The sequence below is a fragment of the Kryptolebias marmoratus genome, linkage group LG8 (assembly GCF_001649575.2).
Source record: "Kryptolebias marmoratus isolate JLee-2015 linkage group LG8, ASM164957v2, whole genome shotgun sequence".
In the NCBI taxonomy this organism is placed as follows: domain Eukaryota; kingdom Metazoa; phylum Chordata; class Actinopteri; order Cyprinodontiformes; family Rivulidae; genus Kryptolebias; species Kryptolebias marmoratus.
Genome location: NC_051437.1, coordinates 20,390,612 through 20,416,597, shown reverse-complemented (window position 1 = coordinate 20,416,597; position 25,986 = coordinate 20,390,612). Strand labels below are relative to the sequence as shown.

The following is a 25,986-nucleotide window of genomic DNA, read 5'->3' as shown; positions in this document are numbered from 1 at the left end:
TAGTCTGACATTAGCAGAGCAAGCATTGATTTTTGATTGAACAGATAATATCATAGGCAGATGCAAGCATTTTCACACCATCTCTAAATGAACAGAATTGCATTTCCCAAAGGTAAACCATTAAATTTAAAAAGTTAATGTAAAAACAATGCATAGACGTTAAGCAAGGTTTACCTTAAACTGCATGGCCAGATGAGAAAGCAGCTCTTTGATATGAAGCACACACACTTTGGGCCACTTGTTACAGAGAGAACAGACATGGTAAAAAATGTCATTATCTTTATTAAAAGCAGGTTGTTCCATTCAAATACCCTCAGCAAGGTACACACACGTACACCAATTTCATGCCAGTGGCTGACAGAGAAATACTGACCCTGCTTGGTAGTAATGTGTTGGAGTAGTCAGTTTTATTTTTGTTTCAGTCCTCATCGGGATGGAAATAGGAGAAAGAGCCCAAAACGTCCAAAACATATGGTTTAAAGAGTGACTAAAGTAAAAAAATCTCAACATGGTTCAAACATGAGAGAGCTAAAGTACAGTTTGGATCAACAAAAAAAATCAAATAAATAAAGATAAATATAACTTATACTGAACAATACCAACATGAGATATTCTAAGACTTAAGGCTCATTTGGGACCTGAGGATTTCATACATATGTTCCTTTGTTACAAACAATGGATGAGGGAGCAAGGTGGGACACTAATTATCAACACAAGTCAGATGTTTTCTATGGAAGCTGCTTTTGCTCATGACACAGCGGGTAAAATCGAACCTCGTCAGCCACATCACTTTGGTTCCAGTCAGTTTTATGGCAACATGTAATGTGAAAAGTAGGATCATCATCCAGGGAAAATCTGAAAGGTCCCAAAATTCTGGTTTGTCATAAAGCCATTCAGGTTTGTCCTTTTTTTTTTTCCTTCTTTTGACAGGGACGTATGTCAGTGGGTTTTCCTCCTTAGACAGTTCAACATGTTCCCCATAGAAACGCCAGGCTTAAAGTAACTTCACTTACATAAACAAGTTGGCGATTTACTTCCACTCTGCTCTCAGTTCTGTTTAAATCCAATCCTAAAAAGGTTGAGTGGTACATACATTATATATCCTTTTCAAAGAATCCACACAGTTCCACTGAAAGACACATATACATGTCCTAATGCGTCCTCCAAGGTGAAAACCATATGAGAATATCCACTAGTTAGAAAGGAGACGAGAAAAAGGAAAAAAAAAAAATCTTCAAAGAGACTGGAGTCAGTCAAGTCAAGGCGTTCTTTCAATTTCATAAAAACAAATTCTGAAAGAGCTAGTTCCTTTCAGCAACCACTTTAGAAATGCGAAGGAAAAGAATCTTCCTCACAAAAGGATCTTTGTAGCGAGAAGAGGAAAGACTCAGCAGGATAGAAAAGGGAGCAGGAGGAAATGCATCTGTCGGCCTTGTGTTGTCTTTGACCTGCTGTGTTTTTATTTTTTCTCACAGAATAACAAGCTGTAGTGCCTGGATGTTTGTCATAGCACCATTCTGGTTGTGAGAATTAGAGCTGCAAAGTTGATCAGTGGCTCCGGAGCAGGTCCCGTGGCTATAGAGCCTGAAATACATAATAAAATCAGATTTGAACAGTTTTATGCACTTGTTTTTGTAACGTTTGGTGCTGTTGATGAGTTTATCAAAAACTGTTCTGTTTCTTTCAGTGTAAACGAACAAACATGAAGGTTTAACATTATAACTCCCAGCCTACAGACACAGAGAACTAATTAAAATGTCTATTCATTGAAGCGCTATCTGGTGTAAGTACACATATGTATCAATAGATGGCAGTAGCACAACAAGCTGGATTATAGATGCCTTTAAAGAGCTGGAGAAGTGAAGCAAGCACAGCGGCAGACAGACGTTTGATTAAAAGGAAACATTCACTCTCAGACAACAAGCTTCTGATATATTTTTGTGCGTGCTATAGACTGTGATGTTGTTTGATCTCATGTATGTTCTCCGTTCATGGCAAAAAGACTACATTAACCGCTACCGGGAAAGAAAAAAATGTCGTGTTTGAAAACGAATCTTTTAACATTTCAAAGGAAAATGATAAATAAGTGAGCCAGTGATCATTTTTCTGTTTAATGCTTGCAGGTTGTGTTGTGTTTATAGCCCCTGAGTGTATTTTTACACTGATGTGTTTTAATCAAAATCACAACCTCTCTCTGCAAAATCTGTGCCTCTTTAGAACATTAAAGTACAATAAGCACAAATTAACCCCTTAAAAAGGAAACCTGCGGAGGTCTATGTGCAGATGTACTTTCTTGTGAGACAAATCTGTTTCTTGCTAATATATTTTGTACAGAAGTTTCACAAACAGAGATGGGCATGCATTTCACGTTTTATTTATCACTACTTTCCCACCTTCAATCTTGGGGATGGTAATCTGGCTGCTGCTGCCTTCTCCTCCCTCGCTGAAGGGTTTAATCTGGATCACGTAGTCTTGGTTGATTGGCAGAGACAACTCCAAGGAGGTGTTGCTGGTCTCCACCACGCTCGGACGACTGTGTTTGTCCTGGCTGTACATCACCTGCAGGAAACAGCACCGAGTCACTCCAAACCCTCATCATATGAGGGAAATTCACAAAAAGAAGAAGAAAAAAAAAATCAGATTCTGAGTTCTAGCCTTAAGATATAAAATGTGCCATCTACGGAAGTAACAAGATTAAATCTTCTGCTGTAGATATTTGCAATAAATCAACACAGGACAGTGTTAAGTAAAAAAAAAGCCCTTGTACAGATCCATCAGTTTTGCCATCCACCAAGCTCTGCTTCAAACGGACACTTTTATTAGAGAAGGAACAGCATGCAAAACCTGGAAGATTGGTGGATTCTGTAGGCTTTGCAGCTTCGGCTTCATTGGCCTGATAGGTTGAAGTTTGCTTGTCATAAAGGGCTTACATTTTTAAAGGTTTTTATCTTTTAAAATAATGAACTAAGCAAAAAGGTATCAAATACTCTAAGTAGACTGACCAATGTTCTCTACAAATACTGACAAACAGTTCGTTTGGTGACAATAATGCTACAGATATGGTTTTATGATGAAGAAAGTTTTAATTTGTTGTTAATCAGATTTCAAAATTACAAACTTACAAAGCTGTACAGCTGAGATGGTAATTAACCCACACCATGAGGTACCTTATTAGGAAAGTTTTATCCTGGACCAGAACAGGTGGTGAGAATTAAAAAAGGATTAAATGAATTCACTTTGAAGTTAAAAAAAAAAAATTCCTTTTTAGTGATTAATTGATCACAACCTAACATTAGATATAAATGTAAAGTATTTCATGCCAACCAATTTACTTTTTAAATTTCTACAAAATAAAACCCAAACACTACCTTTCCGGTGGCATAAATTAGGATGTAAGTATTCATCCGGTATGTTGAGACTTCTTTGTAAAAGCAGATAGGTTTGTCTGGAGTATAAACAAGTAGCGACAAGAGGAATATAAAGAAATCTTTATTGTGCGTCGTGTGTAGCTGCTGTGTCCCTGCCTTTCAAACAGACATGCATGTGGTTTGATAATAAATGTCGGTGAGTTTATCAGACATAAGGAACAAAGTGTGGAGCCTTGATGAGCACAGAATGAAGTCATTTTCAGCTGTAGAACAAAACAGTTGATGTTTCTTGAACAGAAATCTAAAATTGTCAGTGAGACTAAATATATAAGCACTTTGAATCACCTTGTTGCTGTAAAGTGCTATATAAATAAATTTGACTTGACTAGATATAATTTGTTGTTATGATTAGTAAAAAAAAAATAAAAAACAGAAGCACAAAGAGATTCTGTTTGGAACTTCACTCACTGAAACTTCACAGTGTCAATGGGTGTGAAATATAAGTCATGCACGTGTTTTTGGTTTTTCACATTACTGTAAAGTGTATATTTCCACCTCCTGTCTTTCTCTTATCCTCCCCTTCTCTGAACTCCTGCCAACCTCTGCCTCTTCCTGCTGATCGTTGTGTCTGCCCTTCCTAACCCCATCTCAGGTCTCTTTAGTCCTTTGCCAAATTGTCTTTGTTTCCTTCCTAAGTTACCCTAAAAACGTCTCTTAGCATCTTCCTCCTGATTCGCAACTTTTACGTTTTATCCGTTTGCTGGTGCAGGGCTGATCTTTTGTTTATGGCCTTTTGAGCTCTCAGATAAGACCATCCCTCTCGAAATGCCAAATGCAGTCCACTCAGTTTTTGTGCATTTTAAGTCTCTGTTGGGTTAGAATATGTTACAACACATTTTGATGGTATTTAAGGACTTTTTCAAGTCACCGAAAGGTTCCTTCAGAGATAAAGTTCTGTATAATAAAGGTGATGCAAAGAGTGACACAGAACCACAAAAAAAACTTTTATCCTGGTTCTTTAAAGGTTGTTGTTATTTTATTAAACCTTCTTCATGTTAATGAATATAGATCCATAAAGAAAGTCCTGTTGGACAGTAATGGTCTCCTTGAAGTATCACTAGCTCTCCCTCCATCATCCCCTTCTTATTTGATGAACTACATATTAGGATAATCTGAAAACTCATTGGTAACGTTCCCAGAGGATTGTCCCATTAGCACTGGGAACATTTTTAACCCTCCTGTGGATTTCGGGTCAAATTGACCTGAAGTTACACGAGCTTCTCTTCCTCTCTTCAGTTACGAGGGCTTCAGGAGTGTTAAATCTAATGCTTGAAAAGAAACAAGTCTTTATTATTTTTATCTATTTATTATTTTATAATACAAAAATTTCAATTTTATCAACTTCTGGGTTTTTTTTATTATTGAATATTTGTTTATTCATTTTTATTGGTTTATATTTTAGTTTCTGACACATTTTAGGTTTCACCTTTGTTTTAGATAAAGTTGAGTAGAGTTGAGTACAGAGTGGACTTACTTTTGTTGCTGTTAGCTGAGAATGCAGCACCACAGTGAGTGTGTTTATAATAAAAGGGTTAGGGTTAGGGTCTCATTCATTCCTTGTTATTTTACTATCTTAAAAACTGTTTACTTGTCAGCTGCCATTGACTCTTTACCTTGTATCCTGTGACTTCCGACTCGTTCTCCAGGGCGTGCACCTGGTCCCACCTCAGAATGACCTTGGAGTTCGAAGTGTCCCACTTAATTTTGACCGGAGCTTGACTGGGTGCTGGAGGAGGACAACAGGACGAACATAAGTGGAGGTAGAAAAACAACAGGAGGTCGAGTCAATAAAAAAGTCCAGAACCAACTCGGCATGAAGGAGATTTCTCATTATCAGTTCATCATCCCATCCCACTGTCAGTAGTGAGCAGTGACTTCACAAATATGTGTGTGGGAGGAAGATCAGTCTTATTTTTGACTGTAATTGTTGTGGGTGGATAGGAAAATCTTGAAAAGACAAAAGGAATGTGGATCGTTGTGTAATTATTATCTAACAGTTTATAATACATGCAAATAACAAAATGCCACAAATCTTAAATGTTGTTATGGATGGGAACACAGAATTCTGTGGTTCGTGATTTGTTTGAATCTTTTAAAACATATTAAGCCATAAATGTTTAGGGCACTCAAATCATAAAAAAAGAGACAAATAGGGAAAAATTCAATATTTTTTCCAGACTGATCTTCGTGTCAAAGCACTCAGGGGGACAGTAAATAAATACTGGCAATAAAATCTAAAATTGACCATGTCACACAATGTTTAAATCAATGGTTTTTTAAATATTTTGAAGCTAACAAAAAGGTTTTGTGTGTGTATGTGTGTTTCTGCTATACGTAACAGCTTTCAGTGCAAAACAATGTAAAAATAACAGCTGACACAGAGTGAAGTCCAGATGGTAAACTTACTTTTCTGAGTGCTTCCTACTATCATGATTGTAATATACACAGACAGAGCTGTGCCCCTAAAGCTACGGTAAAATGAAGAAAAAGCGAGGACGACAGGGAGTAAAACAATACACAAAAAGGACATTGCCATTCGCCAGCAGCATCTTGAAAGTAGATTCCTTACGTGGTTTCTTGGTTGTGGCGTTGACTATGCTGCTCTGTGGACCCACTCCAGCGCTGTTATAGGCCCGTAGGGACATGAAATAGGTACTGCTGCCCTCCAGATCCCTGATGAGTACTGATGTTTTATTCCCCACCGTTCTGATCACACTGGCTGCATCTGGCTTTTCTTTCTCACCCCAGTACCGCAGCTAAACACAAAACATACCCAGGTTACATTTCACTCATTTGCAACTGAATTTTAATTTATTTATTCTTTTTTTTCTTGAAAACATGCTTTTTTTTAAGTGAATGTTATATGATGTGATATTCATTTTGAATAAATAATAATATCCACAAGCTAACAATATAAAAGGTTAACACGCCAAGTTTAAATAATATATATATATACAGCCACTTGGTGTTGGCACTGTTCATTGTGTTTGTACATGTCAAATTGTGTGGGCATCTGCTGGTTTGACCTCATAGCCCAGGATACGTCTGCGGCTGTTGCTCCAAACCAGCGGCTTCCAGGTGACCTCCACCTCGGATGCTGATATGCTCCTCGCCCTCAGCCTCCCCGGAGCTCTACTGGGCTCTGAAGCACAGACAGGATCTTCAGAAATACATGGATTCACTACACCCACATCCACTGCATAACTTATTAAAGATATTGCAGCTCCATGGAATCTATCCACATCTCTGTATGAGAAAAACTATCACTTGACAGACAGCTTTTCTTAGTGGTTTTATAGAGATTCCAAGGCCCACGGTGGTGTACATGGTTAAAATCATATTTTCTACGTTACTTTTACTGTTTCTTCTGCTTAGACAGATAAAAATGTCCAAATGAGACCCTAACCGCTGCTGTAAAATTGCTGCTACTGGTAACTAAGGATCATAAATGCTTTGTTAAAATTAATTTAATAGTTTTTTTTTTAATAATCTGTAGAATCAAATTCAATTGATCACATTCTACAAAAAATGAGTTATTGGTTGATGTCCGCATAGTTAAATACACATTTTATACAGAAGCTGCAGAATTTCACCTTCTTCTGCTGAGTAAATGGTAGTCACTGGACTGAAGGGTCCTTCACCCTTGTTGTTGTACACCCCGACTTTGACTTGGTATGGGGAGAAGGGAGGGATACTTTCATTCTTGAATACGTATCTAGAAGCTTCTGGGGATGTGACAGCAGCTTGCATCCAGCCCTGTGCCCCGAGTGGGCGGAAAGCAACCACATATCCGAACCCTGGACCACTCTGCAGCTCCTCAGGGACGGGCTAAGGAGATACGAGATGACTCAGATAGATGACTCAAGAAGAGCAAGCTTCACTGATCTCATTGATATTAATATTTTTACAGAAATGCAGCTCCGCACAGATTGAGGAAGTTAAAAAATATATTACTGAGAGCATTACCATACAGGCAAACACCACATGAGTTTTTCACCCTGTGCGGGTCAGTGATTTTTATACTTCCAAGATAAGAAACAGAGCTATCCAAACAGCGACGAAGCCTCATTCCTTATGTGACCATGATAGAAAATACTGCAACAACAGTCATTTCCAAGCCAAATTTACAGTTTCTGTCAGCCACATACAGTAAACAGGCATATATTGGACATGTGGATATTTTTTTTAATGACACTTGCTGTCATGTATGTGTTCCAACAGGGATCAAAAATGCAACCTAAACAAACAGCTAAAACCCAAACTACTGAAGTGAAAAAACTAATTACTTATATGTTTATACTTACTTCCCACGTGATGACGAGCTCTGAACGTCCTCCCCCACCGCCATTCACTCTTGCTGGAGTCACCCTGGGAACTAACAGATCAAACATGCTTTCATGGGGCTGTCTTCAAATATGAAATGTAAAGTTACTCAACGCTACTGAAAAAGGGGATGCTACTGAATGTTCTTCATCAGAACTTCCTTGAAACTGACTGAAAAGCACAAGTTGTTGATCACAAAATAATGAGAAATACTAAAGCAGAGATGAGATTCTTTTAGTTTTTGCTCAATAACAAACACTTTTTACTTTAAAGACACACAGTAAGATGATATCATTGAAATGTATTGACTATAAGATAATAACACCCTTTCAGATGTAGACTTGAGCCACAATAAAACCATGGGGATGTGCCAAACCAACAAACATACCACCACACAACTGAATTACATTTGAGATCTTCGTTGTTTTTTTTTCTCAACAATTTTGTTTTGTACATTTCTTTCCTGCTCTTGTCCTGTGATAGATTAGATTGGTTCTAGCCTCCCATGATCTTGAAAAAAATAAAACATGCATTTTAAAATGGAAAAGAAAATAACTATTTACTTTTTAATTATGTGACATTCATCAGCACTCTATTTCATGTTGTTTACTGATTGGCTCTGATTAGTAAATTTAGGTAGTAGTCACATAGCGTAATGACCTTAAATTACTAACAATGATATTTATGATAATTGCGTCTATTTTTGGTCAGCTATTTTGGGATCTCTCTAACATTACAATATAAGACCACCTTTTTGGAGCCACTACAAAATATATTATATATTTTTTTTAATGAATTACTTCTTATTTTAGATGGAGTTAGAGTATAAATTGAGGTTATGAGCTAAAACTGCCCTGTACTAGTTTAGATTACATTTTAATGATCTGGTTATTGTTAGATTGTATGCTGTGAAATGTGTTGTTTCTATTCTGTGTACATGTGCACAGTTATTTATATCCATCCATCCATCCATCCATCCATCCATCCATCCATCCATCCATCCATCCATCCATCCATCCATCCATCCATCCATCCATCCTTCCATCCATCCATCCATCCATCCATCCATCCTTCCATCCATCCATCTGTCCGTGTTTTCTTCTGATTATTTCTGGTTGGGCTGCAAAATCTACAGGTCCAGGAAGGAAACTGAATCATTCCTCTCTCAACACACTTTGTAGCTCCTCCTGGGGGATCCCAATGTGTTCCCAGACCAGTGAGGATATATAATCCCTCCAACAAAATCTGGGTCTGGCCCAAGGTCTCCTCCTAGTGAGACGTGCCTAGAAAACTTCCAGAGGGAGGCATCAAAATTAAATGCCCAAACCGCCCAGGCTGACTCCTTTATACATCGGAAAATAGTGATTTCTTTACAGCCATCTGATGTTTAAACTGGTGCTCTCTAACCCATCATGTGCATGAAGTAGAAACCCTTTGTGTTCCTGACTCTTAGTAGCAGAGAAAATTTAAGAAACTGCCGATACATACGCATTTCCTTGGTGCGAGCCTTCTTAGAGGGTTTGCTGGGTTCTCCTGTTCCTATACTGTTGGTTGCCAAAACTCTGAACTCGTACTCCACCCAGGGACTCAGGTCAACAACAGTAGCTGAGAGATGTTTCCCCCTTAGAACTTCAGGAACTGAAAGAAATCACACATATTTTTTTATGTATAACCTCACAGTATCTGCCAATAAATATTATTAAGTTTCTTCTCATTAATGGTGACTGAAACAGACAACAATCACACCCCATCAACCCTTTTTCGTCTACTTATTAAACTTCTCCCAGCCCACACACAGTCTCTCAGATAAATCCGGCCTACCAGTGGTAACAGCCTGCCATCCGAGAGAGAAGGGTGTTCTGGCCTGGATGGTGTAGCTGAGGATGGGACTGTGGTTGTCCATCCCAGGTCTCCAGGACAAGGAGGCAGTGGTCTCTGTAATCTCAGTCACCTGACAGTCCAGAGGTGGGCCTGGAGGACCTGGAGGGATTTTAAGCTACAGTTCACTCACACAGAATGAGAAGTGCTGCAGAGATTAATGAAGACAAGAGGAAGTAGAATGGAGACAGAGTGGGTGGGCAGCACTTAGAGCTGATGTAATAGATGGATTAGAGAGACAAAGAATTAGGATAGCAGCTGCTAATCCTTCAGTGTTTCTGTGATACTAAAGTAAAATCAGTTCAAACTCTATTGTTAGAGTCAGTTTATGAACAATATAGATGACATACATATTTAAAGATTGATTATAAAAAAGTAATGAAGTCTTATCAATTAAAAATCTGTAACTAATCATCAAGTTCTTGCAGAATTGATGATCTGACTTAAAAAAGGCATTTTCTCTCAGTTACTGGACTGCTTTACCTATAAAGGAATTTTGTCTTGCCTTTGTTGACCCATTTCAAGGTTTCAGTTCATTTCCCCTAAAAATAAATTCCAGATGTTTCAAGTCTTAAATTTTCAGATTGCCTAATTAATTTTTGATTAGGCTTTTGCAATCAGCTACAAGTGATTACATTTGTTGTTTCTCATGCTCTTTTTTTTTTCTTTCTTCAGTTTCTGTTCATCCCAGCTGATGAAGTGCATGTATGTGCTTTAATATTTAACTTTTTTTTTAAATCCCACATAAAGGGCTTTCTTACCTCTGACGTCTACATCTGTGGCAATGGACACACTGTCCACCTTGGTCTGAACAGCGCAGGTGTATTTCCCAGCATGCCTCAGTTGAATGTTTCGTATCATAATGTCCCCAGCGGACCGCTGCTGGTGCAAAAGTCGAAATAAACATCAACAAAAAGAATAAAGGGTAAGAAGAAAAAAACCCCACAGTAAATCTGAAGAATCTTTAGGTTACACAATGAATCGAAAGAACTTCTAAAACAGATGCAATGTCAAAGTGATTTCTGGTGCCTTTCTGCTTATTTCACGAGGAAGAGAAAGACACGACACAAGGCCAGGGACACGGCAAATAACCGAATGCTGTATTTCATGACCACTTATAAGGATAGCTCTTTGTGTGGAATTAAAAAGCTTCTTTCAGCGCCGTCTTTTTTTTATTCTCCCGATTCCATCTGCTCTACAGAAAACCATTCAATGTCAAACACATTATTAGCTTTGAACTTTAAAGTAAGAGCTAATGTTAAGTTGATGCCTTGTCTGTAAAAGTAAGGGACTGTGAAGGAAGACGTGACTCTGAAGCTACTTTGATGTATAATCACAGACATTTTATGGAGATTAAAGTTCTTTTGCTTCAAATAATTCCTGCTTCAAAATTCCCAGCCATCATTAAATTAAAATAACTCTGGGTGGAATAGACTACAGATCTCTCGTTATAGAAAATTTTCCACAAAAAAAAGCTCTTGTGCAATAATTTAAGAATGTAGGACAATCTTTTCCAGTTAGCTGCTGTTTAAAATTATGCGAAAAACAACATGAACAAAATGTTTATCCTGATCAAAAAAGAGCAAAACATAATTCTCAGCTGAGCATTGTCCTATCTTTAGCTGTGCTCTTCTGTGTCGTAAAAAGACATTAACATTTCTTTTACATGATTCATCAATAAGTAGTGTATAATTTTGGTCAGATATTCAGATTTGCAGAAATAAGAATGCTGCTTGTAAATATACCGCTACCCCATGAGTCACTTTAAATTAAACTGTGCAGTTTCATCTGAAATTAAAATGGGAACAAACATGTTTGTAACTATTTTCAAGTCTCCCATGGCTTGCTGATAGTTTTTATGCATGGCAGCACAGAGCTATAGCCATGAAGTCATATGAAATATTACTTTTTATTCATAAAAGTCAAGCCCATCAAATGTTTCATTTCTATCATACAGTTTGCATTTTGTGGCTTCTCAAACTCGTACGGAATGTTCAACATCTTGACATGTTTTAATCAAAAGACACTTAGAAAAAGAAGATACACAAGGTCAACTTACCCCACCGACTTTTTCAAAAAAGGAACCGTGGCTTCCGAAGTGGATGAGCTGCTCGTTGAAGAACCAGGTGAACTTCAGGTCAAGCGTTGGATCGTGTGAAACCTGACAGGGCAGCACGATGCTCTCTCCCACAGTCACATCCAGGTGGCCTGCAGGACTCGTGATCACAGTCGCTTCTGTACACGGCGAGCACAGGTTCAGAAAACACGTGTCACATTATCACCGCAGCTTTCTTTCTTTGGACTTTATGTAATCTCTTTCAGATCATTCACTCTGCTGTATACAGCGGCCTCTTTGTGCAAAATTGCCATTGAACTTGGTTCCTCGAACTTTGACAAATAATTACAAAACTTTTCACATTCAAAAGCAAAAGAATCAATAAGAAAAAACTGCGCTCTCATCTAATGCTTTCTAAGATGTTAATTTAACACAGCAAATTACTTTTGATTCTGTCAGCGACCTTATTTTGCATTTCTTTTTTGAGTTTCACAGCAGCATGGTAGAAATCATTAAACAAAAGAGAATAAATAAAAAAAGAAAAGCTCCAGCTTCATCATGCTAGCTCAGTTCTGCGTCTATGATTTGGGCCTGTTTGTGTGTGAGACAAAAAGCTACCCTATTTCATCCGTTGTGTGTTGTGCATCAACATAATCTCTGGTTGTCTCAGCTGGATGTCTCATTCAACAGCAGCGCTGCGCCGAGAATTTATCTCAGCCTGAGAGGGCTGCACACCAGTCCACACTGATTTATGCATATATGTCATAAGCTTCTAATGAAAAGTCAGGGCAATGCAACATGTCAAGAGGAGTAAAGGTCTATATTCAGCTCTGTCAAAACAAGCTAGCTTGTTTATCTCCCAGCCCCCAAGGAAAACCGACTGTCCGTTGCTTTTTATTCCAGGTGAGTACAGGGAAACTTTGGCACAACTTGCAAAAGGAGAAAGGCAAAACTTTCTGGTTCCAACTGCAAATATGTGAACTCAGTGTCTTGGTTTGACTGGACTAGGTCCCTGACTGTCTGCAGTGTCATGTGGTAGTAGCAATTTTTATTCTGTAAATTAAATTAAAAAAAAACAATTGGATATCCAGAGACAACCACAGAGAGATGTATTTAAATTACTGATTGAAGACATTTCAAATTTAATTTTAATGTGTCTAGCTATTAACAGTAAAATATGTGTCACTCCTGTACATCCCTAATTAAATGATCAAATGAAGCCTAAAAATTAGGCCTGAGATTCAGGTGAAACATTATATCTGCGAAGGAGTGGATACCCCATAAAGCTGCTGTGAATTCTTAGAAATACGTTGTTTTTTCCGCAACCAGTAATGGAAAAGCGGGTAAAGAGGATGGATTCGTGGATGGATTTTGTTTTCCTACAAAAGTGAAATAAACTCAACATCTTTCAATCAGATGTTAAGACAGGAACTACAGAGTCTTTGGGACACTTCTGTGGCTTCCCTCATTAAATGCCATCAACATGTTTTCTTGTCATGCATTCAGCAGTTAAAAAGCAACTTCATCATCCATTCAAAGTGTAGGAATAATCTGATGATGAACAAATAATAGAGGCTAACTTTTAATATAATTTGATATTTTTTTCCCCTTAAACTAATATACACAGTCCAATTAAAGGTTAATGGTTTATGTACAAATACAAGAAAACTATACTTGTAAAAGTTACAATAAGAAACATGAGTTTATATTTACTGCATGCACAAACACCTTCACTGTGCAAAGTAAATGAATGAATCCCTTTTCTTCTTATCAATATTTTACATATGCCCACTTTTCTAAACATACATGTAAAGTGTGTTATTTTCATGCTGATGCAAAAAGACCGACTGGACGTGTAAAACAGCCAAGTAGGGGGAAAAGAAAATCAGATTTTTATATGAATCCATTTGCAATTCAAAAAAAACTTGTGAAAAGGGATCACCAAAAGGCATTTTAATAGAGCAGCGTTGTTGACTTTGCTCTTTAGAAAGCCCTAGAAAATTCCTTGCTCTGCAAAAGCGTGCGATTTAAACAGATTGGAATCTTAAACAAACCAAGCATGCCTATGAGCCACAGTGAAAAACACTTATGAATTAAACATTGCGGCACATGGAGCCAATGAGTCTCATGTCTCACTTCTTCTAGCCACTGTCAATCAGCTGGCATCCCATTTGTTTTATTTTCCCTGTTTAATAATTACTGAGTGACAACTCCATCTTGTTAATGTCATTTCCAGTGAAACAGTCATTTCTGTAAGTTTGCCTAAAACAGTGCATTCATCTCATCTACCCTTTTCTATATGGAACAAGATAAAAGAAAAAAGGCTGTGTAAGCTAATGCACCAATTGTTGACAGTCGGAAACAGCTCCGAACTAATCATTAATAGCTCAAACATATTAATTGCTTTTAAACCACAGACACTTTTTAAAACTTTAAGCTTTTTGAGAAAGAATCCTTTTTTGTGAACACACAACAGGATCACATAGGTATTTGTTTGTAGCTTCTACTCCAAAGTACAAACTAAGTGAACATAAAGTTCAAATTAGGAACACTGTGATTAGGTAAACACATTAAAATAGTAGCAAAACTCTCACGTTGTAAAGCTGGATTTATGTGAGACTCACAAGATCACATTCAGGAGAGACTCAGTTGTTCCAGGCTATGTGTTTGTGTCAAAAAAGAAAAAATTAACCACTGAGCATTCTTTACTGGTGTGCTGGTTTTAGGTGTGTCAATACAGTATATAACAGACAAGTTAGATTTTATTCCAATTGGTCTATCTGACTGGTTGGTTCTGTGAAACAAACCAATTGACAGCTCAGATTAGTGGAATCTGATATTATAAAGCAAAAATTAAAACCTCATTCAACAAATTTTAATGCTATTTACAAATAAAATTATAACAGAGAGGGATTAACTGACAGTAAACTATGTTGTTTTGAATCTACAGAATACGCAAGGAGGTTATTACAATGTGATTTTGACCCATCTACCAACTTTGCCCAGAGCTGCCATCGCTTCAGAGTTTCTATCAGGAGTTCAAATATAACCAGAGGGAAAAAAACCCTGAAAGGTATGCACTCCTTTGAGAAACTCTCCAGTCCCTATCTCCTCTAGGCAATCTCCCAGATCTGCTTGCTCTAAAAGTACCAATGGACTGAAGCCAAACAGTAACTTCAGAGTGGGCCACTCAGACCTGCTCACAGTGAGAAATGAAACAGAGAACCAAATCATAAAAGAGCTGGTATCAAAAGGACACAAAGCATGAGGCTGGCCTTTTCAGAGACTCCTGGGAGTGGTCAGGTGGAAGTATGTGATCATTTTCAAACTGGAAACATGTTCAGCTGTATAACTTCATGAAAAAAAGCTTGACTGACAGAAGACTTCTAAAAATAGGAAAATGGCTGGTGTGCTATCAAACAGCTTTTATTTGCTAGTGTCATGCTGACTGGAAATACAATGTTTTGTTATTACATGAAGTAAAGACAAATGGATATTTTTAAATATAAACAGTCAAGACCTGGAAATAGTATTTTTGTTAAAACTAAATGCTAACATTTTCAAAGCATGCATTATTGTATGAAATTTAAACAATGAACTAGTAATTGGAAAAACCATGTAGCAATAGTGCAAAGCAGGAAGCCACTGAAACAAAAACCCACAGAAAGAATGTAAGCATTATGATCAAACAAGAATGTGAGAAATTTTCTTGAAAGCCCTATTTTGAAAAGTAAATCTTTTTATATCTCATCTTACAGATAAGATAAGACATAAGTGTTGACTGGAGACATCAAAATAAAACGCAGTCAGAGGAAAGAGGCTGTGCACGAATAAAAGGACACAAAGGAAAAGAAACACAAAAGAAAAGCTTTAATGTTGTTTAGAGGCTTTTCAGTTTACAGAAGAACAGTTTCCTTTGGCCTTTTAAGGAGTCAATATGAATAATTTATTGAATAAAATAAACTGGGCCTGTGCGTGAATGTGCATGCATGCATCTACAGACTATATATATATATATAAATATATATATACATACTTATGAAATCTTTAGGAGCTGAAGAGCTTATCTTCACTGGGGGAAGAACAACACACCTTGCAAACCAAGGCAGAGAAATTGTAAGCTTAAGAATAAATTTAAGTCTGTTGCATGGAGTTTTAAAAGAAGGAGAAATACTGTAAATACTGTAAAGATCTTTAACAGCACAAGCGGACACAGTTGGAGACTTGATAAAAAGAAGACAAGGTGGGCCCAGAATGGCATGGGACGGCAGGCACTCAGGATTGTACTAAAGGACCAAAAACGCCAACAGGAGGACGACAAATTCTGCCGACTGGCTGAGTCGCTAAAAACAATGTCCAAAACTAATAAAACACACTCAAAATCATAATCAAAAAGTCACAAGTAAAAGGTTAAAGGGGTCATAAGTTCAGTCCAAAACTACATAAATATTCTTGCTAAATGAATTTATTGTATAATAATGCTAAAAAGTTAGAAACAAAAGAAGAATATTCCCCTTTCAGTTCTCTTTTTTTGAGGAAAAACTGACACACAAAGTATAATTGTAAGATTATGTGAGATTATACATAAAAAGACATTTGCAAGACAGAAAAAATGAAAATATTCGGATGCTGTCATCTGCAGCTAAAAGACGGAGCTCAAACTGAAAACCTTATCAGATTCACGGATTATCCCGCTGTCCTACTCCTCAGTAACAGCTGAGTCCAGCCTCTGTAGTCTGACAGCCATTCAGTGGCTTTTCCATGGAAACAAACATTCACTTATCTGTTTGGATGTACATTCAGCTTTAATCTGAATGTAAGACAAATCCATGTACAAAAACAGTGGTTGCAGTCAATAAATTTATCTATGGTTGCCACTCTAGTGGAATTCATTCCTTTTTACAACAATGGCAGTCTCACCAGGTACATGCAAATTGTCTTTCCACAGTTGCCAACACTGTTTTTTTACACTTTCACTCTCTTTTGCAATCTCTTGTCAGTAAAGAAAACAATTTTATTTTGTTGATTTTTTATCTTTGAGTACCACAAAGTTATTTTTACATTTATGTCAAAACTCCTTTGATTTTTTTAGAGCTCTCATTTAATATGAAAAAGAAAATTATTTGAATGTTTTTTTATTGGAAGACAAAGAAACAATGCTGTCAGTTTAAAGGAGAGCTATGTTTCACTAAAACTGATGACATTTGGATATTGGCCTGTGTTTCGGTAAAAAATTAAAAGGTACTTTTTAAAGCAAGTCTTCTTTACAGTTTGGCCATCAAGTGTGCTTTAATGTTTAGTACTAATTTTAATTTTTGAAATGCTGGTCAGTTGTGTTTCCTTTCTGCAGAATAGCCAGATCACTGGCAAATGTTACATCATCTTTCTGAGTGACATCAATATGTTCTGTGATGTTTGTTTATTACAAAGGTGACATGAGCGACATATCAGTCAAATGAACACTCACCTTTAACCAAAAGGCTACCAGAACTGCTTGCCACTCCAAACTGGTTCCTGGCTACACATGTATAGATTCCTGCATCCATTTTTGTTACATTAGATACTCGAAGGCTTCCATTATCCAACACCATAACTCTGTAGGGAAGAAAAACACTTTATATTACCAACTGCTCGATATCAAAAGTGCAATAACAAGTTCAAAGTCCTAAAACATTCAAACATGTCTCTGAAGTTTTCATTAGCTTGAGACTCAGTCTGATGTGAGTAGAAGCTCAGTTTGAAGAGTTCCTTTTTGATCTGTCGCCACCAAGTTGATAAGAGCAGAGCAAAATCACTTTGAGGCAAACGACTCATTCTGACTTAATGTGGATACTGAGGTGATCAGGAGTTCATATGAGAAGTGCAGAAATGTTCCTTTGGCACACAAAACTACACAATGTAATCAAAATGTATATGTTTAACTGTAATTTGTGTCATACAACATATTCAGCATTTTGTTTGTGCTTTCTGGTATACAGTACAGCAACCTGTCCACGATGTGCCCCACCTCTCGCACAATCACCAGCTCCCCACGACCCAAAATGGATGGATTCATATTCAAACATTTTCTACTTCAGTTCATGCAGGATTACATGACGGGGTCAGGGCATGTTTTGAGATTGAAAAAACAACAACTTTAAAATGTTAGTTTTGTTGGGCTGGTGAAACTAGTCAAAGCTGACGCAGTACTTATGTCAGAGCTGAAAAAAGCTTAAATACATCAATGCAGCGCAAACATTTTAAAAAAGAAAATACATTATGGCATTCATCTTGCTGCACCTTTCTTTTTAGAGGGATCGGAGTCAAGGATAAGAGATGCACAAAGAAAGCATTTAGGATAAAAAAAAACATTGGTGGGAGTCACCAATGTTTTGCGACAGGCAAACACTTTGTAAGTGAAAAATGAATTACAGGTTTGCAGGACTGAGGCGCAAAATAATTAATAAGTAGATGTCAAAAAGGCATTCTTTTATACCTTTTTGGAAAAAAAAAAACTGAGCCAATGCTGCACAAAGTTATCCAATTAAAACCTGAAAGGAGCTATTCTTGTTCTCAAAATGTAGACAGTGGCATAAAAAGCATTTGCTTCAAACCCATATTTAATCAAAACTTTATCACCAGCCTTGTTCAGTGTGATTCAAAATGATCGAGTTTTAATACCAACCATTTATATTTGACGCTTTTGTGCTCACTGGTACCGGCACATTTCAGTTGGTTTTGGAAAAAAGAAAACAATAAAAAAACATTTTTTTTGTTCTCTTTTTTGAACTTTAGAAATACTGAAGGAAATCCATCATATACCTTAACACATTAAATACCAATCAAAAAACATGGCTGCAGAATTTCTCTTTTATTGTTTTTATAATATTGAAAAGGTTACTTATGAAATGTAGTTATGTAATTAACACGTTAACTCAATATGAATCAATACGTATGTGACTAATATGATTTCTATTAACCTTTAACATAAAGATTATTCACTTATTGATTAGTTTAAAAAAATGAATTCAAAATAAAACTGACAGTTGCCCTTTCTAAATTTGACATCAAGTATTTTAATAGTTCTTTAAAACCATTATGATGTGAGTGTTTATATAAAGTACAAAAAAAAAAATCAATAAATGTTATTACAGGTAGTGTATTAGACAACAATGTAATGTTTATATTGCCCGGATTGGCCTGATAAGTCACCTCCGGACACACAAACCCAGACCAACTACAAAACTCTGAACATCAATGGTCACCTTTGCAATGCGATGGCTGAACACCAATATTTACAATAGTTTCAACAACACTTGATTTCAAAACTAGAATCAAATTATGTGCAGAACTTCAGGCAACTGCAGCAACAGCCTGACAACATAAAAGAAAAAAATCATTTAAGAGCAAGGTTGATTTCTGATTTTTCTACTAAATATGCACATGTATATGTTTTACTTCCTCTAAAAAATAAAACATTAGAAGCAGTACTTAGACACTGCTCAACACTAACTGCCTTATTGAATCCAGAGATCTGAATTACAGAAGTGGCCTTCAGCAAAACTGTCTTTATCGGTTCAAATCTCCCCAGAGGGGCAGATGTGAAAAAGAAAATAAATAAATAGGATTGCTACAGAAACTAAACATTTCCCGGTGGTAAAACTGACTACCGCTGCTTGATGGTTTAATCGTTAATTTAGCTAGGTGTTATCAAAATGAATAAAAAGCAGTAACATCCAAAAAGTGTCATGTGCACAAAACAAGATTCCCTGATGTGGTGCAGCTGTTTAAACGATTTTTCATCCTTAAGATGATCTTTGCCATGTTTTACTCCACCGGAGGTAAAGGCAAAAATATTACATTTAATACAGTGCATAAGAAAGAAATATGTTATTAACACTACAGTTAATTGCAAACCTAAAAGCCCTACAACTTCATCTCTTTTAAAACACAAAGGTTCAATAAACCCTCTCTCCAATTAATTTCCTCTGTCAGAAAGGTCAGGATAATTTCAATACACCATATTCCAATAATTATGGTGATGGCTTTTAGTGATTTCTCAACCACAGCTGCATCCTTAAAAATTAATTATCTTACAGATAAATGCTTTTTCCCTTGAACAGAAAACCCTGACCAGAGTCTCTTCTTGTTTAAACTACATGACAGTGTAATGGGGTCGAGACACTTTGGCGGATATAGCTGGTTTAAAAAAAAAAAAAAAACTCAAACATAGCTTTCTAAAGAATCTCTTTAAGGAAGAATCGGTCTTCTTAAATGATCAAAAATGACCCATATTGCTTTAAAGACTGAAGAATTAAAATACATTTCGTCTTACAACTGTGCCTAGTCCCCACAGACTCAGACGTATATTCTCCTAAGTGAACTGAGGGCTTTCTTTGTAATGGGCTATAACAAAGAGTTATGGATATGAGATGTCACAGGGATAAGACTTGCCATTAAACGGTGCAAAAGCCTGTGTCAGGGCTTCCTCCTCACCAAAAGCTACAAAGGAGCACTGTAAGGTAGAGATGCAAAGAGCAATATCTGTCAGAAATGCTCTCACTTTGATCCCTTTTTCCCAAAGGCTGCCCTAAAGCAATTAAGGTATTGGTGAAATGTGTGGGGTACATAAAAGCAAGAGTGGTGTGATAGAGTAAACAGGCACTTTACCTCAACTTTACTGGCTGGTATTAAAGTGAGCTATTGGTGGTAATCCTAAAGTCTCTCTGTGGTGTAACAAAAACCAAGAGCCTGCAAATGAAAACATTATTTTAACCACTTAAGAAGGACTGTATAATTAAGGCAGTACATTACAAACAACTCGCAATTTTCTCAAGTACTGCTTAAATCTTTCACTTGAAATGCACGTTCCGTTTTGGCAACACAACTGGAAATTTTCTGCATCACTGTAGCAGGATTATAAATTAATTTGCGTTACACCAAAAGCACAATAGATACTGTTTAGCATAACAATCTTAAATACAGTGGTTCCATCTCAGGGTAATGTTCCTGAGAGCTATTTCTTATATCCGTTTTGCAATTGCTGGCAGTGGTCAGCAATAAAATTTAATTAAGGTAAGCACTTTATTGCTAACCTCATAGTTTCCTGCATACTTTAAGTGCCCATTACAAGACTATCTTGTTATACATGTATTGGATATGAGCTGACTTAGGTAATGCCCTAACATGATTTTATTAACTAATCAGATTTTGCATTGTTCTTAGATGATTTGTTGTCTTCTACTTCAGATCCTTGAAGACATTATCCCTGGAAGATTAGAAAGAATTATGGGTACTTGGGCTGAGCCAGTGGGATGGATTAGTATTGTGGCACTGCTGTAATAGCAGGGGTAACAACCTCATTTCGATGTGGAGAAAAGTAAATGCTAACAAGCCAGGAACAAGGGAACAGGCTTGCGAGAAATGTTGCAATAATGTAAAAGCCTAACCTCTTGCATATAGCTTATTCACTTCAGGGCAAGGGTGTAATATTAAATCTCATACGGGAAATCTTGCCTTTATGGCTATGATTGATATCGCACAATGCACTGTGGATGCATTTCTCTTTCAATGCTTGACAGGTTGATAAATCTGCAACTTGGGCTAAACATTTAGCAGGCATTAGGAACATATACTCTTGCTGCAGATTCTGCTGATATCCATCAAATAAAACATCTTTTGTCCTCCAAACTGTATGTCTGAGCCTGGCTTTGTAATTAGGAATAAAAATTGAATGTTCTGTTCCCCCAAACATGTTGTCAGGCAGGTGGAGGTGAGAGATGACTAAACCTGTGGCACCCACGCTGTGATGAAGATGAATTTACCAGAAATTAGATGTGGAAAAGCTGCTGAGCTTGTTGAACAATTAATCCCATATCAAATAGGAAATATGGACCCCCACCAAATCCCGGCATGTTATCAGCTGGTGTGCGTTCCCTCTTGCTGGTACATTCCTGCTAAAAATAAAGATGTTGTCAAACAGAAAAGGAGTCATTTGCATAGACCACAGTCTGTACTATGCAATGGAAGACTGCGGTAAAAACACATCTGTGGATGAAGATTTCCCACTAAACACGAAGCACACACAAACATAAAAGAAAGTACCTCTCCTGACAGCAACAACTGAAGAGCAACTGCACTTCAGGATATTTCTGTTTCTCCAAGTTTAATCAAATTGAATGCTTAAAGCTTGTGAGAACTGTGAAAATAGCAAATATCACCAAACTGTGACATTTCAGAGAAAAGAATATTAACAATTTCTGCTTGTTTGTGTAATTGCTTTTACATTGAAATAGAGTTTTCCACATTCTTTGCAAAAATGGCTAGATTGTTTCAAACAGCCTTTTACCATATCTTCAAATGAGTCCCTGTTTACTGGACTGTGAGTATAAACAGTATAAATTCTGATCACTCTCTGAGTGTTGACAGACTATTGCTACTTTGACTGGAATTATGTTTTCGGTGGGAGAATTGTCTCTCCTAGCCTGACTCCATTTGTTTTCCCTTTTCCATCTCCTCTCTCCACACAGAAGTATTGCATTGATCCCTCCTTAACCTGATTTCTAATAAAACAAGGTGTCCAGCTCATTCCCTTGGTATTCTTGTTACCCTCACAAAAGCAGGTAAGCACAGTGGCTACCCATTGATCATTCCTTTTGGGTATTTTATTCGCTTCTTCTGTGTCTCAGTGGTGGTCTGTATCACCGTTTGCCTTGTGCTCTAATGACCCTCCAGGCCTTACATGCTGCTAATGAGCTGATGGATCAGAGCATCGATCCAAGTGCTGCAGTCTAGGAACGCCCAATTACCTTAAATAAACAGAGCAGAAACCAGCCAGAGGAGAAAAGTACAATAGAGTTTGGTGAAGAAATGTAGATAACAGGGAAAGCGTTGGAGAGCAGAACCTGCTATGCGATGCAAATTATATTGTGTTACACTGTGATTCTGTTCTTCACAGTTTGTCACCATGAATATCAAGTAGGGTAAAAAAAATAAAATAATATTGTTATTTTGCAAGAAAAAGCAGACAACCTAAATAACCGCTTCACACACAATGCACAGGTCAACAAAAAAGTCCCTTTGTACCTGTGGCTCTCTCGCAGAGCTTCCTTCTCTTTCCTCCAAGAAATCACGCCCCGAGGAGACATTCTGGGCTTACATTCGATCAGAACGTCGCCACCCTGTCGGGCCAACGTTTGGACCTTTAACAGATTCTGGGAGAAGTCTGGGGCGATGGCTGAAAAAAAAATTAAAAGAAGCGAACGTGAGCATTGCAAAAGAAACATTAGGAGAAGGGGGAAAAAAGAAAAGGTTAAACTGACTGACTGAGGTGAAAGAAAAACTCAAGCAAAGTGAGTAGGGCTATTGCAAAAGAGAGTGGAGGAGCTTCCTGAAACATACAGGTCACTCCATCCATTAGGCAGGTCAGCACTCACATCCTGTTCTTTTTACACACATATGCTTTCATTTGCACACATTCAGAGACAGACTCATAAATGAAGCACTGTGCATCATTTTCAAGTTGTTGTTTTTTTCCCTCCTTTTGTAAAAAAAAAAAATTCTATTCATTGGAATAGATTTTTTTATTTATTTTTTTGTGCATTTTTCTCAGAGGAACATCTTGCAGTAGGAATTGTGTTCTGAATTGGGTTCTGCACCAAAAATGAGGGAATGTAAAACAAGAGAGAGGCTTTGTTGTTGCTCCTTTAGGCCTTAATTACTAATGCACTGTCATCTGGAGCTGTTTTATATGTGCACAGACTCAGCAAAAAGCTCTTCAAAGTGAACACACTGCCTGGCTCTAACGACAAGGCTGAGCATCTGTCAACATGCACTGGTGCATGCACAAAAACTAGTGCGATGATACACTTCTACTAACGCACACATCACACTAAACGTTAATGTCTTGAAACGTGGCAGGTCAGTGTTTTCTCCTAGAACATAAAAATTCAGTACCTGCTTTGATAATTATTATTAATATCATTGTTGGAAAACAAATACCATCTTAATTCAATTCTCTTGCAGGTTTTAGATGTGTTATGCATTAAAACTCCTGGTTTAAATTAATGACTTCTGGACATGCTTCTGGAGAACTTGATGATTTGGTGAGGAGGTGATTAAACCATTTGAATCAGGTGTTTTGGAGCAGGAAAACAAGGAAAACATGTAGGATAGTGGCACTCGAGGACCAGGATTGGCCACCCCTGCTTTAGAGTGACACTGACTCAGGAGAACAAACAAAATTTTTCTGGTGCTGTTCAAAAAAGTTCCTAAAAGTTATTATCCAAAAATAAGCAATATGGTTAGGAGTAAATACTGATAATATATATGATAGTGTTACCAGTAGTTGATAATGAAAGGAACATATTCTGCTCAACAGGTTTTTCTGCATGAAATGATCTTAAATGTTGCATTAATTTAAACCGAAACAAGCAACAGAAGAAAAAATTGTTTTCGATGAAATTATTCTGATGACCCACATGGAAAATTGTTGACATACGAAGCAAATGTTCTGCCAATATGACTGTGGGTGTAAGGCATGCTGCATGGCCTCACATGTGTCTAAAATGGGTAAATCCTGAGGAATGATTCAAGCCTGTGTTGGGTCTTACCAATGACGCGGAGCTCGGCGTTGGTGAAGATTCGTCCGTGTTTGTTCTCTGCCACGCACTGGTACATTCCAATGTCGACCAGATTTAAGCTGCTGATTGTCAGCACTCCATTATTCACCTGAACTCTGTCCTGTTTAACACACACAGGAGTTAAGTGGTGTTTTGTGAGGTTGATCAGACTGTCTGTACTACAATATTAAACAAGCTGCTGCCAGGTTTCTCTGCAGTAGCTCTAGTCTATGACAAACTGTTTGAGAAGCTTTGTTTGAAGATTTTGCAAATCAGACATAAATCCAGAAGAACTGTGTAGAGAATATTATTATATAAACATAACATAATAAAATGATTACACAGTAGATAAAAGCCTCATTAGAATAAAAAAACATATATAAGATTTAATTTTATACAGTATAAAAGAGGTAAATGTGTAAGTAATAGAGCTGTGAAACACAGGTTTAGCAATTTTATACTAGTAAAGTATAAGTAAACTTTACTTTTTGTCTTTTTGAGATGTGTGCTTTTTAGTGTATTTAACAAAATAAAATGTTTTTCAGTTTTTTTGTCTTTTTTACAAAAGATTCACAGTTCTTATCATTATTATTCAGTTGTTTGTTTGTTTGTTTTATGAAAGTATACAGAAAATAAAATAAAGAGTCCCCATAAATTTTACTGGCTCCAAAATAATGTCATGTTAGTATCACATACTGTACATACCACATGATAATACAAGACTGTTTGACAAAAAAAATCATTGTTGCCTGTAATTAGCTCCATATATGGGCATTTTAAGTACTTTATGCCGGGTGTGTTCACTATGATGAATGGCCTGATTTAATTCAAGCTATAGCCACAACTTTCTCTCTTTGGGGAGCTTGATAATTGAAACATTTTTAATTTTCTGAAGTCTTAATAGGCCCACAGTGACTAGATGTAACCATCTTCTGCTCTGCACTGAAACATTATCAAACAACGAATGAAGTCAAACCACAGAGTAATTTGTCAAAAAGCTGCAGGCTGTTTGCGCTCCACCAAGTATCGCAGAGAATCAAGTGTCAGAGGAAGAGAAAGAAAAGTAAGTGCGTGGGATATTCTTTGCTTAAAAATAAATACATGCAACTTCAAAAGCACCAGCAAAAAGTAGACTTACTAACAACCACACCTGAACAAAGTTCTTCTCTTTCCTGTGCTCCTCTGACCTTCAAAAGGTTTGGCAGTGCTTTCCACTCCCTTTTTATAGTTATGTCAATTTAAGTGTGGCAGCACTCATTGTTCTTGCCCTTGATCTTTCCATTGAGTGTACCTGGGCCTTTTAATGTCACTGACAAAGTAGTCCAGAGGGTCCTGCCGCCAGTCTGTCTGTCGTCTGAAATCATTACAGAACTGCCATTGGAAAAGACAAGGACTATCCCTTAACATCAGTCAGTGACACTGCTGCGGATCTTCAAATACATTTTCCTCTGAGGCTGGCTCAAGCGTGCGTCAGATGGACACATGGCTACGCATGGCTGAGCTAGCGCAGTGGCTTTCGCCAAAGGGGGTCCTGGGTGAGAATAGATGCAGCAATTTCCAAGTGGAACAGAACAACTCCATTTTTGGAAGGGCTATGTTTTTATGGTCTACGTTTCTCAAAGGGAAATTCAGAAATAAAAAAAAAGAAATAAAAAAGAGACAGAAGCCATAGTGAGAGATGGTCCTTTTTAGGTTACAAAGT

At 37.2% G+C, this 25,986-nt stretch overlaps 1 protein-coding gene across 1 annotated transcript in view; it reads right to left on the bottom strand.

Annotated features, from left to right (window-relative positions):
* Positions 1-259: 259 nt before the first annotated feature.
* Positions 260-25,986, bottom strand: part of cntn3a.1 (contactin 3a, tandem duplicate 1) — a 71,058-nt gene continuing 45,331 nt past the window's right edge. The window contains exons 10-23 of the mRNA XM_017417857.3: positions 24,276-24,405; positions 22,750-22,900; positions 17,153-17,280; positions 11,689-11,864; positions 10,391-10,508; positions 9,573-9,731; positions 9,240-9,389; positions 7,733-7,803; positions 7,022-7,256; positions 6,455-6,570; positions 5,998-6,184; positions 5,042-5,154; positions 2,394-2,559; positions 260-1,584 (exon numbers count right to left, since the gene is read on the bottom strand). Of these exons, the coding sequence (XP_017273346.1) occupies positions 1,505-1,584; positions 2,394-2,559; positions 5,042-5,154; positions 5,998-6,184; positions 6,455-6,570; positions 7,022-7,256; positions 7,733-7,803; positions 9,240-9,389; positions 9,573-9,731; positions 10,391-10,508; positions 11,689-11,864; positions 17,153-17,280; positions 22,750-22,900; positions 24,276-24,405 (1,980 nt within the window). The 3' untranslated portion in view covers positions 260-1,504. The remainder of the gene's footprint in view (positions 1,585-2,393; positions 2,560-5,041; positions 5,155-5,997; positions 6,185-6,454; positions 6,571-7,021; positions 7,257-7,732; positions 7,804-9,239; positions 9,390-9,572; positions 9,732-10,390; positions 10,509-11,688; positions 11,865-17,152; positions 17,281-22,749; positions 22,901-24,275; positions 24,406-25,986) is intronic.